The sequence below is a fragment of the Brassica napus genome, chromosome A3, assembly GCF_020379485.1.
Source record: "Brassica napus cultivar Da-Ae chromosome A3, Da-Ae, whole genome shotgun sequence".
Taxonomy (NCBI): Eukaryota; Viridiplantae; Streptophyta; class Magnoliopsida; order Brassicales; family Brassicaceae; genus Brassica; species Brassica napus.
The window spans coordinates 15684020-15697517 of NC_063436.1; the positions used below are offsets into that span (position 1 = coordinate 15684020).

At 35.6% G+C, this 13498-nt stretch overlaps 2 protein-coding genes across 2 annotated transcripts; both read left to right on the forward strand.

Annotated features, from left to right (window-relative positions):
* Positions 1-4176: 4176 nt before the first annotated feature.
* LOC106439111 (shaggy-related protein kinase gamma) lies at positions 4177-7371 on the forward strand. The gene is made up of 12 exons (XM_022716498.2): positions 4177-4412; positions 4668-4844; positions 4920-5012; positions 5453-5512; positions 5599-5871; positions 5949-6080; positions 6157-6297; positions 6371-6421; positions 6509-6604; positions 6686-6769; positions 6867-6969; positions 7065-7371. Exons 2-12 carry the CDS (start codon positions 4728-4730, stop codon positions 7145-7147), a joined length of 1233 nt encoding a protein of 410 aa, XP_022572219.2. The 5' UTR covers positions 4177-4412; positions 4668-4727; the 3' UTR covers positions 7148-7371.
* Positions 7372-11291: 3920 nt separating this feature from the next.
* On the forward strand, positions 11292-11926 carry BNAA03G29190D. The gene has a single exon (XM_013885482.3). It carries the CDS (start codon positions 11499-11501, stop codon positions 11769-11771), a length of 273 nt encoding a protein of 90 aa, XP_013740936.1. The 5' UTR covers positions 11292-11498; the 3' UTR covers positions 11772-11926.
* Positions 11927-13498: the final 1572 nt, after the last annotated feature.

A 13498-nucleotide genomic window follows, 5' to 3' on the forward strand; every position in this document is an offset into this window, starting at 1 on the left:
GTTCGAAGTGTTTTGGTGTCATTTCATAAGTTTTAGTTGTAAATATTTTTTTTTACAAATTTTGGACATCATAGTGTCTCAAATATTAATAGACAAGTAATTATCAAATAGTTAACTTCCAATACAACCATTTGTCTCAATGCTAACCTTAAAATAATTGACATTTGAGTATATAAAATCGGAATTTATAAAATCAATGGCCCATTCACCCTGCGCAAATTTCAATATATTTGTTAAGAAAATATAAATTTGATATTCTAAGCTATATGCCAAAAACTGAAAATAAAATAAAGTTTAAAATATACACGAGAGGCATGTGCATGCAGACCCTACGGTCCGACTCTTTTGTTCAGAGTGCGTCGCATGTGAAATCTCTTTATCTGAATTTAGTTCCTTCTCGAACAGATTTTATTTTCATGTGAGGAAACAATATTCATATAAAATGATAAAAAGTTAAAAGAAGACTTTCGTGCGTCCTACATCTAAACAACTTTGTGAAACAAATTGAGTGCATTTATCATACTTTGTCCTTATACATATGTATGTATCCAGATTACTTTCTTTTCTAACTAGAGTTGTGTACATGATGAAATTTATGTAGAGATTAAAGTTAATCGGTCGTCTATTGTCTGAACGTCAGCTGATTGGAGAAGAATATATCAATCTTGATCATATGAACTGAAGTACAATATTTGATAGTTAAAAAGAACATGATTACGTTAATGTTAGATATGTATAGAAATTGAAGAGGCTATAATATTTGACAGTACTCTAAAATGATGATAGATCAACATGTTAGAAAATATGATGTGGTTATGCTGATGCGAGTTCGAATACGGTTTAATGTTTGAAGAAAATTATTGACGTCGTAAAACGTTTTATGGCTACAAATAGGGAAAATATATCATTTTAAAAAACACAATTGAAAAATACAAGATGAGATTTTGCCATTAAAGAGGTGACACCTTTGAAGAGTAAAACCTCAAGAAAAAAAGAGATGACAACGAAAATGGATGGGATGGGGACGTGAGAGAGAAGGTGGCATGATAATTGGGGTCAAGTGTGAGATGTCTTCTTTGATTCCTTCAAGGCTCAAGGACCACCCACCACTTTCTGACCTACTACACCTTTTGTTTATAATTATCCTTGTGCTTCTATAACATTCTAAATAAGGATTAGCCAGGCTCTAATCCGGCCGAGATGCTACGATACATGCAACTCAAGCCAAGTCTCAAGAAAAACGCTAAAAAAACCAAAGTACTTACTTGCATATTATTGTTGACATATGTCTCGGCGAATGCTAGGCATGTCACATTTTGGTCCCAAAAAAAAATTAGATGGTAAATATCAATTCGGGTCCAAAATAGTTGATTCTATTCTCGATTATGAAAAAACTTTTTATTTATATTTGGTAACCACAAAACTCAGGAAACTCCTTGAAATGTTGCCATATCTGGGATCACACATTCTTCATATTACCAATACCAAAAATGGCTCTTCCGTTATGGAGTGGTCATTTTCTTAGCATCGGCAAATTAAGTGGCATTCTAATTTCTCAGTGTATACGCGTTGACACTTACAAATCGACCCGTCAGAACTTGTGGACATGATCTAGCATTTGTCTTTTTGTTTACCATGACATTGGACCTCAGACCTGCCGACCAAAACCAATGACGGCTGCCTTTTGGAGTTTACAGCTTCTCTACAGTCAAAATTGCTGACTTATCAAGTTCTTGAATCCAATGGTCACATATCTGTTATATCTATATGCAGCTAAAGTCCACACTGTCATGGGGATATTTCAAATATCAATCATAACTCTATCGTCGCCCCGATCAAGGCATCAGTGTCAGCTCTAGGTTTCCATAACCGTAACCTGTTTGAGCACATATTTCTATAAAGAAACTAAGAGAGAGGAGAGAGAAGTAACTTTTTCTCTTTGGTCTCTCCATCTCCGCCAACTAAACCCTAGTTTTTTCATCTGAATCTTGCTCGAAGAGGCCGGCGGCAGCCTTGGCTGTCGGCCTCCTCCACTTGTTAGTTGTAGCTTGCCTCAACCATATCCACCATGTTTCAGAATCACTGTCTCCTCCTTCTTGTCTCTAGGTTCTGGATTTTTGTCACTACAAATCTAATCGGAAGTTTGGTGAGTGCCTCTCTTCCCTGGAACCTAGTCGAGGTCGAGACGGTCTCGTGAATCATGGTGGCCTTGCCTTTCCGCCTCTCCAAACCGCCAGCGTTAGATCTGGGTCAGATCTAAGCCCAAGCCATCGTGAATAGTTTGGAAGCGTCGCTGCCTCTCCTCTCATCACGTCCGACTTGCCTCCTGGTGGTATGTCAGTCGCGTAGATCCAAGGTGCGTAGAGCCTCTCCTCAGGATTTGTTCCTCTGAGAGCGGCGGAGTGGTGGTTCTCCGCTGAGAGCCTCTTCTCTTAGCTTCAAGTATCAGCTTCCATGGTAATATCTGTTGTTGCTCTGTTTCTCTCTGTTGTGCTTTGATGGTTGATGATCAGGGTCCTTGAGGACAGACCCATTGTGTCTCTAAAAACCACGCCGGAAGAGACTTGCTTTTGATGGATTTTGCCTGTTTTTGAGAAGTCGTATGGCTTCTCCCAATCTTCAACTCCGTCTACAAGCTCCGGCTGCTCCTCTTTCGAGTGTGAGCTCTCCGAGAGGCTTCTGGTTTTGGTTTCAACGGAGCGTACCTCAGCCTGCACCGGAGTGGATTGCCTGGCCCTCTGTCGTCGCGGCTGAGAGAATCTGTGGAGTCTTCCTAAGCCTGCACCGGAGTGGTAGCTGGCCCTCCGTCGTCGCGGCAAAGAAACTCTTTGGATTTCCTCTAAGGTAAACCGACTCTGCATAGCCTTCTCCTCGTCACCATTATTGGTACCTGGAAGCGCTTGTAAGGAACCTTTGCTGATGTTTGATGCTTAACTGATAGGTCAAAGTCTTGTTCTCTTGATCAAACTTGTGATCTTAATTAGATGTTTAGGGTTTTTTTTTTTTTTGCGGCCCTTTTCATCTGAATGGCTTAGTTGCATATTTTGATTGCAATTCCTTGTAATCAGACCTTCATTATCTTGTTAATGATATTTACCTTTTAGCAAAAAAAACCTGTTTGAGCACTATGTTGGACTGACCCTCTCATGCTGGGCTTTACTACTAAAATAACTTGTTTGCTAGAGGTTCATACTTTCGGCCTGATCATAGATTTAAACATTATTTCACAAGACCCACTACAAAGCCCAATTTAAACATGTTACTTTCCGCTGGTCCGTCCACCGACGGCAGATATGTTTTCCCATTCCTATAAAGTGGTCGCTGACGCTGATAAATTTGAAAATTTTATTTTTCTTCTGCTTTAATTTTTTCTTGCGTCTCCGACACGTTTGACATATGGTCCCGGTTCAACCTGTAAACTCTTTGGCATATTCCGATATATCCATTATATATGCGTATTCATGGATGTAATAGTAAACAGAAAACAGCCAAACTACTCCTACTTTGTCGTTTTCTCACCGACCCCACCTTCACCAGCTTTGTCCAAAATTTCAAAATGTCCCATCCATTTTAATTATATGATTCGGTTCTTAGATTTAAACTAAAACCACAATTATAAACTATATACTTGGCTGGAAAATGCCATTATATTTATAGCTGTTGGTTGTTAAACTAGGTTCTCTTAATTTATACTAGCAGACAATTGTATGGCATTTATGAACTAATTATTGTACATCTATAAAAGAAATAAAAATAATAAAAGAATTAGTGCAATTTAGTCAATTTAGCTTTATCAACTTTGTCATTAGGAGTTTGACTCCTTTTTCTAAAAAAGCTAACAATAAAAAAGGATCAACTATTAAAATAAAACCATTAAATTTATGCAGAATGAAGTACTTTAAATCTTGATTCTTTAGATTAAAACCAGCTAGCATTATTTAGAGTTATCTTTGTAAGTATGTCACTCCAACTAATCACAATCTAAAATTTTAAAATAGAGAAGATCAACGTTTTTAGTAGGTTGCATTAATATAAGTACAGGTAATTAGATTAGAAGAGTGGTGGTGGCAGAAGAAGTTTGAATGGTCAAAAAGGAAAAACCAAACCCGATGTACTTTCAAACTCCAATTTATTACTAACTCCGATGTCTTCTTATCTTTTATTAAATTAATTTTTATTTTTGGATTTGATTTGATTTTTAAGATATGACTGTCACCAGCGCATTATAGCATTGCTCCCCTCATTAAAAAGCACAGCCACAAAGCTTCCATTTTTATTCTTACAAAATTATTATCATTCAGACCAAACTGAAAAAAAGGAAGAGAGAGAAGAAAAGAGAGAGAGAAGGGGATTCATCATCAACCCATCTTCCCTCCCTTCCTGTGGATCTCAAAATTCCTGGGTTTTCTCTGGTACGTCTCTAAGCTTCATCTCCGATCTAATGAATGTATAGATCGGTAGATATAGCCAAGATGAGTTTGAATTTGATTGTCTGCGTGTTGTCTGAGTTGAAAGTTTCTGTCTTTTTTTGTTATTTTTATGGATTTATCCCTTTTCCATCAAATATTTTCCTTATTTTTGCTAGATCCTGCTTCTTAGGTGATTAGCTCCCAGATGAGTCTTGAGATTAGCTTTGTTGATTAAGTACCCTCTTCTCTTTGCTGCAGGATTTGATCTGATCAAGATTTGAAGACAAAGGATAATCTTTTTCTTTTTAGAAGTTTTTAATGGCCACGGTGGGCGTGGAGCCTAGTGCCGCGGTTAGAGATTCTAACGGAAACGTTACTGCTGATGTTGATAGATTACCTGAGGAGATGAATCACATGAAAATTCAAGATGATAAAGTATGTTCCTTTTTGTATCAGATTCTGTTTTTTTTTTGTCGTTTTTGTTAAACTGACTTGATTGATGTTCACCAGGAAATGGAAGCTACAATTGTAAACGGCAATGTCACAGAGACTGGTCATATTATAGTTACTACCATAGGTGGAAGAAACGGCCAGCCAAAGCAGGTTTGTATCTGCACAAAACCGATCTTTTATAAACTTATTCAAGTGTATTCAAGGCCGGGTTCTGAGATTTTAGAGGCAATAAACAATTCGTAAGAATTTAAAAAATAAATTTGGGGCCTATATACATGTAAATTTTTTATAAAAATTTGGGGGACATAGGCCAATGCTTCACCAGCCTATGCTCAAGACCGGTCCTGAGTGTATTTGCATTAGCTAAGTGAATCGAATGTATTCATGACCGGAGATTTTAGAGACTATAAACAATTTAGCAAGAGTTTATATAAGTTTTTTTTTTTATAAATTTGGGGTATATATATATGTAAATTTTTTAAAAAATATCCTGGACAATAGTCCAATGCTTCACCAGTCTATACTCAAGACCGGCCCTGAGATTATTTGCATTAGCTAATGTGAATCTTCTTGGGATGCTAAAATTGCAGACAATCAGTTACATGGCAGAGAGAGTTGTTGGACACGGCTCCTTCGGCGTTGTCTTCCAAGTGAGTTTTGAGTATTTTTGTTCCTCCTCTTCTCTATCAAACCATATGTCTTTACCACTGACAAGATGATATTTTTTTTATTACAGGCGAAATGTTTAGAGACAGGAGAAACTGTAGCGATAAAGAAAGTTTTGCAAGACCGTAGGTACAAGAACCGTGAGCTACAAACAATGAGGCTACTCGACCATCCAAACGTAGTCTCTTTAAAACACTGCTTCTTCTCAACAACCGAGAAAGACGAGCTTTACCTCAACTTGGTCCTCGAATACGTTCCTGAGACAGTTCACAGAGTTATCAAACACTACAACAAACTTAACCAACGCATGCCTATCGTCTACGTCAAACTCTACACCTATCAGGTAGATATATCAATCTCAAAGACTTGTCTCATCTCCTTGGAGGTCTTCTCTTAAGAGTCTTGTATATGTCTTGGCAGATATTTAGGTCCTTAGCCTACATTCACCGATGTATTGGCGTGTGTCATCGTGACATAAAGCCTCAGAACTTGTTGGTGAATCCACACACACATCAAGTGAAGCTTTGTGATTTTGGAAGCGCTAAAGTATTGGTGAGTTTGTTGATGAGACTCTCTCTCTCTCTCTATTTGAATCTATTTATTGATCAATTCTTGATTCTTGGAACAGGTTAGAGGAGAGCCAAACATTTCATATATATGCTCAAGGTATTATAGAGCACCTGAGCTTATTTTTGGAGCAACTGAGTATACTACAGCCATTGATGTCTGGTCTACAGGATGTGTTCTCGCCGAGCTTCTTCTTGGACAGGTAATAAAAATTTCAAACCAAAAACATCTTTGGTCTGTTTCAAGTCCTAATCTGTTCTTTTTGTTCATGACAGCCATTGTTCCCTGGTGAGAGTGGTGTTGATCAGCTTGTAGAGATTATAAAGGTATAACATTTTAACTCTAGTAACTACACAGGTTACACTTCTCTGTTGTGTAATGAGTATATTTGACTGTGTTCATGTATTGGATAGGTTTTGGGAACACCAACAAGGGAAGAGATCAAATGCATGAACCCCAATTACACTGAGTTCAAGTTCCCTCAGATTAAAGCTCATCCATGGCATAAGGTAAGCAACCATCAAGTTTAACAAGTTCAGTGTCTTCTTTGAGTAGCTTTTAACTGAAAATGTTTGATCATTGTAATTCAGATTTTCCACAAGAGGATGCCTCCAGAAGCTGTTGATTTGGTCTCAAGGCTTCTTCAATACTCTCCTAATCTCCGTTGCTCTGCTGTGAGTATTTTCAACTTCTCTCACTTTCCTTCTTCTTGCAAGACCTCTCTTGTCTCTTTATCTTATGTTTTTGAGATTTTGTGATCTTGCTTATTAGCTGGATGCATTGGTCCACCCGTTCTTTGACGAGCTTAGAGATCCGAATGCACGGTTGCCTAATGGACGTTTCCTTCCACCACTATTCAACTTCAAGCCTCATGGTACTAACCACCTTCTTCAAATTGTTATATACTTACAAAATATATCTTACAGTGACTTAAACTCATGGTTTTTTTAATGTGTTGCGTGAAAGCAGAGCTTAAAGGTGTGCCTGTGGAGATGGTGGCTAGGTTAGTACCTGAACATGCGAGGAAGCAGTGTCCATGGCTCGGTTTATGATTTATCTGTTGTTATCTGCAAACACGAAAACTAGAGAGGGAAGAGTCCAAGATATTCATTATCTTCTCTGTTTTGTTACTATTATTCAATCTCAGTATGATGATTTTGTAACCCTTTTGTTTGTTATAATGAATGAGTAGGGAAAGAGTGAATTATTGTGGAGGGTTATGATCTTGTAAAAGTCAACACAGATTTTTTAAAATACAGTTTGGTGTTTTCTATCTCTTTCTCTTTCCAACTCCCTTCAAGCAGAAGTGGTTTTATAGGTAAGTGAAAATTCCTAAATTTTTTAAAATAATTCATAAAAACTATTTTTCTCAAATTTGTAGTCTTTTTTTTTAATAGTAAATTGGTTATAAATCCCAAAAATTCAGAACCTATTTTGCTTTCAAGCTTCTCATCTCATAGCAATAGCATAACATACTACATGTCGTTTTGGACGCTGTCTGACATGAACACATCATGCCATATCGCTTAATTCATTCCAAACATCGTGCCATCTAAAGCCAAATAACGTGTCTTCTATCATAGGAGTCTCATGCTACGTAAAATTCATCGAAAAGGAAAAACAAAGTCCACAGCTTAGAAAACGATGTTATTAAAATATGGATTAGCTTTTATTTTTGGGTGCACAGTTATGCTATATATTCGTTTCGTTTGAGACAAAAACATTACTATATAATCATTGTAATTGATTAGTGATTACAGCTAATTAATTCGAATATATCATCTTAAGCTAATACAACGAACCAATGTATTAACAATATAAATAGAAATGATTCTACAAGTTGGAGCTTTATCAATCTGTTGGCTATCGTTTGAGTACTTCTTCTGATGGATTAGTTTGGTTCCACGTAAATGAAAACGAATAGTTGATGAGTGGAGAATTTTTACGCTCTTGTACATAAGATGTGTTTAACTTTTATATTTTAATAGCATTTAGAAATGATTCACGTGTTTTGAGTTATTCTCTTACTCGTCACTACCAACAACACTAGTAGCCAATCAGCTGCATAACATTGTAGTAATAATTCGAGACTAGCTAACTTCATGCATTCTTTTTCCCCCTATTTTAAGGGACTATGATTTAATCAATGATTAAAATCGGCTGACGGTGATTAGGTATTTCATAAGCGATTAGTGTATAGGCAGGCGACAAGGCATGTTTAGACTGATTTTCTAAAAATTGTTTTAGAAAAAAATGTTTTGTTTATGACGTACTTGCCAAATGCACCGTCTTTTTTTTTTTTGCCATCTGATATTATTTAACAAGATAAACATACAAAAAGGCCCAATAAGTTCAGTACAAAACAGAATCAAAACAAAATAAGCCCAAAGATGAAGACGGTGGACCCATTGCAACTTCTCCACGCGTTAACGTTTTAGCGAGGATGGGACACGTGCCCTGAAGCCAATCCTCCACTGTCAACCACCGGCCAGCACGACAACGACGAACTCTAAACGGAGACCACCGGAACCGAACCGGAACAGGTAACCGTGTAAAGAACCACCGCGTCGAGATCATTGGAGTAAAGCCGACAACATCCAAAAGGAATGGATCGAGGTCGGAGCCAAGAGCCAGCGCCGTCATCGAAGAAGAAGATGATGCGCGCCAGAACCAAAAGCCAGCCGACTCATCCAAAGGAAAGATAAGCCGCTGGAACTAAAGCCGGCCATGCAACGCCAAGGAAACCGTCGATGCCGGAAGTGATGCTTGAACCGCGAGCAAACGATCGCCGTCTCCAAACCGGCGAGGAACGAACTCACTCCCTGAAAGGTTTAACGCCGGACAGAGATTTCTCTCTTCACTTCCTCTGTGTAATATCTTAGAGAGGGAACAGAGCTGAAGGAGAGAAGGCAAAACGTCTCTGATTAGTACATCGATTTACCTATGCAAATATTGATGAATAACTTCATGGATAATGATTATATGATAAAACTTTTCTAAAATATTTGGATCGTTAGATGACTCTGTATATAAGATATTTTGGATAGACCAAAAAAAACCGTCCAAAACCGATTTTTAGAACATTATATTTAACTGTTACTACTTACTAGAAGAAACGCCACAAGAAGATTTAGCAACCGATTCATAAGCATAGCCTAGAAAGTGAAATTTAGCTTTACTTTTTCTTTTGTAAAAGTAATTTAGCTTTACTTGCAGTTCTCAATCTCATTATTCATAAATAATGCTAATTGTTTTTGTTATCTTCTTGATATATTGGTTACGTACAAGTTACGACACATCTTATATATATCCCTATTACGAATTTCAAGACCAAAAAATCAACTTCCAATTCTAAAACTATGTTCCGTTTTTACATGCTAATCTTACAGCTAAAAAGAATTGCAGTTTATAGGTGAAAGATTACCAAAGAAGATTAGGATATTATCTTATGAAAGCGGCATAATATATATTTAATTAGTGATGAAGTGTATAGCTTTTTCACTTCTCTTTTGACTGTGTGCTAATCTTATATAATAGCAATACTGCATCCCTACCAAATTATATATGGACTTTTCTACTTAAATCTATATTGTATTTTTTCGAGTAAAATATAGTTAATTTTTGTGCTAATGTGAAACCGATAATTAGTTCCCTCACTTACGTTCGATATAGTTAGAAAGCACGAACCTAACTTTATTTTCCACGAAACCATAGAAAAATCGTGCGTATTATGTATTAATAATTGCTAACGGCGTTTGGATAAAAAACTATTTTACAATTCTTCACATGCTAGCAAGCGTAAATAGAAAATTCAAGTTTCCTGATCCTCATTACTCAAACGTGTAATTATTCAACACAATAGTTGACTGATTAACTTTGAACAAATAGAGTCATTCAAATCTTAATTAACGTATTGTAATTTTTATCGTTCGGTCAATTAGAAATTCAGACACTTTATATTAATCATTAAGATCTAGGAAAGCTCAATGAAATTAACAAAATATACGAGAGATTCAGTTCAAATAATTGATTTGGTTGATACTATATTTGTTCTTAAAAGAGTTTAGTGATGGTAACATAATCAAGTGATGGAGAGTCATCTTTCAGATGTTAGGTTAAACTAGAATTATATTCCTAATGTATACTTTCCTAGTAGAGTTAGTTCTCTTGTGTTCTGGATAAAAAAAAGTTATACAAAATATTATTTTTTAAATCAAAATTTTTAAATATTTACTTTAGATAAAAGAGAGATTATAGATCTAAATTCTAGAAGTTCCACAAGCGAAAAAGTGTTTATATTCCCATTCTAAATATTAGTGACCGATGATTCTTTGGTGAAAAAAATACATAGGTTTAGTTGAGGATCTAGCGACTAAAATGAACAGTGTTTTGAAAAAATGAAAGTGGCCTTAGTTAGGCAAGAGTTGCTTAGATTGGCGGGGAAAGAAAAGAAGGAGAAGAAAAGTAAGAGTATTTTTGAGTTTGATAATAACAAAAGAAAATTCCAATGTAACTAAAAACTAATAATAAAACAGTTTCTTAAAAAGATTTGGTTCCAAAAAAATACTATAAAGAGGAAAAGAGGTTGAAGAAAGAAAGTGTGAGCTAAAAGACCAAACAAAACAGAGAACTTGGATGCTTAACCAATGCTTTTTGGGGTCAGTTGAAAGTTTAAACCAACACACTATTACATGAGATTTTGCTAAATCTTCACCACCATCCGATTGTGTGCGTAGTCCACGTGTCTCCATCCACACCGTTCGATCTCCCATAAAGATTACCGATAATAACATCCCGGTTATTATGATTTGCACTCTTTATATTTGAACAATTGTTACTTTTGAAAATTTGACATTGTTTCTTGAATTGATATAAAACTTCCCAAAAATAAAAATGCAAAGGAGTGAGGAGGAATTTCGTGATAAAACATTCAAATTTACTGATATGCTTTTGAGAAAGAGATGCATAATTTGGTTTGAGCCACACCAAAACCTAAAGCGAACCGAACTTTAAGTTGTCATATGAAACTTTTTTACATATTGTTGAAAAGACAAATAAAACAAACCAAAGAAAATATCAATGAGTTTTTTTTAAAAGAATACATATTATATAAAAAGTACAAATTAAAACTGAAATGAAGTCGAATCACTGGAAAAAATCATTACTAGACTTTGTATCGCTGCATGCTATTGCTACGTACTGCTGTCTGCTGATATTTAACATTTTCGGATGAACGGTTAAACTATTATATTATTGCTTCACTAGCTACTGTGTTTTGGTGAACCATATTCCTTATAAATACATGCACAACCCACATCTCCACTTATAGCACCAACACATTAAAACAACCTCTCTTCATTTTCGTGTCTCTTCTTGTTCTGTTCCAAAACTAGACAAATACTAATGGGAGGTAACAGATCAAAAAGTAGCAAGAGGTTCTCTCTCTTCAGCTTCTTTAAAACACGAAGATCTCACAGAGTGGAAGTAGACGCCTCTTGGGACGACGTCGTTTACACTCGCAAAGCAATGGCTAGTGACGAGGACAAACGATATTGGGTGGCTGAACCTGGTATTGACCGCAAAGCTTCTGCCTTCATCGCCAAGTTTCATGCCACTCGTGTTTCTGAGTCTGAGCGCCAAACTCTCTCTCCTTACCAATCCGAGAAGGCATGCTGATGAATGATGATGATCAAAGGTTGATTGGATTCTATGTAGATTGTTTTCTTTTTATTTGATGTGTCCTTTGTTATGAGGGTGTATTGATTGTGTCTTAATTGTAGTTAATAATGATCCTTTTTGGGGGTAAAATATTAATAATAGATCTTTATTTACAGTTAGCTTCTCAATATTTTTTCACTGATTTCATCGTCTAGCTAGTTCAATAATTTAATTCAGATCATAAGGACGATTTGTGGAGTTCTTGTTCCTTAGTCCCAGTCCTCCTAAAATCGTCATTATGTACACCAAAAAAAATCGTCATAATTGTATAAAGATGAACAGAAGGTTCTTAAAGTTAGCTAACTTTAAGAGAAATAATTTTTTTCGATAGAACCAAACTTAATCATCACCAAAATTCGTTCATTTTATTTTTATAAGAATGATATAAAAACTGGAATAACAAGATCTAAGGACTCTGTTTTCATTTACGTGGAACCAAATTGATCATCAGAAGACGTACTCAAACGATAGCCAACAGATTGATAAAGCTTCAACTTGTAGAATCATTTCTATTTATATTGCTAATGTATTGGTTCGTTTTTTCAACAAAAAAAGATCTAAGGACTCTCCAAAAGACCCATATTCAGGATGTAAATATAGTCGATCATGGAAAAAGTCCAATAAAACATTTGTACTGCTTCCTAAATTCTAAAACGTTAATATATATATATATATATATATAGATCCTATGATCTTCAAATTGTAAAATATTTTTTTTATTAAATTTGCTCGGGATTTTTTATGGTTTCTTAAATTTTAGGATCGGTTCAGGCATGGCTGGATCTAGAGACAGTCTAGTGAAACACTAGTCTTGGCCCTCAATTTTTTTTTTCGAAAGATACACACATAAAATTAGATTCCCAAATTATATATTAAAATTATTGTTTATTACCCACACAATCTCATATCCGACCATGGGTTTAGGTTATAAATCTTACATTGACTATAAGCTAGAACATAATCCAATATACAAGTAATTTAGACCAAGTCATTCGTTCTTATTTAGACAGGCGTGAATCGTGACATAGCCAAGGAACTAAACTAATCAAACCAAATTAACAACAGTATTGTCTACAAATATGAGTATTTGTTATACTTTTTGTATTGAAGCTCGATCATATACTGAGATTCATTTAAGATAAAATACCAAAAATGCAAAGATTTGAAACCAGCTGTAGAATCAAAATCTTTATATGATAGATATTATTTGCATGGAGGGGAGGTCCCTGTTCAGTTCTTCCCCACACATAAGGCTGCAGGGTTTTTATTTACAAAAGGTACATTTTGTGAGTACTTTGATTCCTCTTCTTATCTTTTGCTTGGCTTAGAGCCTTTTCTTGGTTCACACACACTTACTTTTACTGCCAATTATTAACCAAAATATTCCCTTTTATTTTATTAAATGGTTGTAAGTATAGTGATCTCGTAGTGGTGCCTATATAACTCATGATTTGTTAGTGTCTCAGTCTACAAGATTCGATCACTATATGATAAACAAATGTCACTCACAAATCGCAATACATAGCAAAAAAAATTAACACTAACAACGCAGCTTATAACTACGTTTGACCGCATAAACGTTTTGATGATTAGTGCACATATATAACTTGGTCCATAAACAAAAAAAAGTGTATATATTAGGCTCAACAAATTGCCGACAAAGTAGAAAATAAAGTGAGAATCAT

Coding starts and splice junctions, on each gene's coding strand:
- LOC106439111 (XM_022716498.2), top strand. CDS start 4,728: ATGGCCACGGTGGGCGTGGAGCCTAGTGCCGCGGTTAGAGATTCTAAC. Junction 5,013..5,452: donor GAAACGGCCAGCCAAAGCAG/GTTTGTATCTGC, acceptor CTAAAATTGCAG/ACAATCAGTTACATGGCAGA. Junction 6,605..6,685: donor AAGCTCATCCATGGCATAAG/GTAAGCAACCAT, acceptor ATTGTAATTCAG/ATTTTCCACAAGAGGATGCC.
- BNAA03G29190D (XM_013885482.3), top strand. CDS start 11,499: ATGGGAGGTAACAGATCAAAAAGTAGCAAGAGGTTCTCTCTCTTCAGC.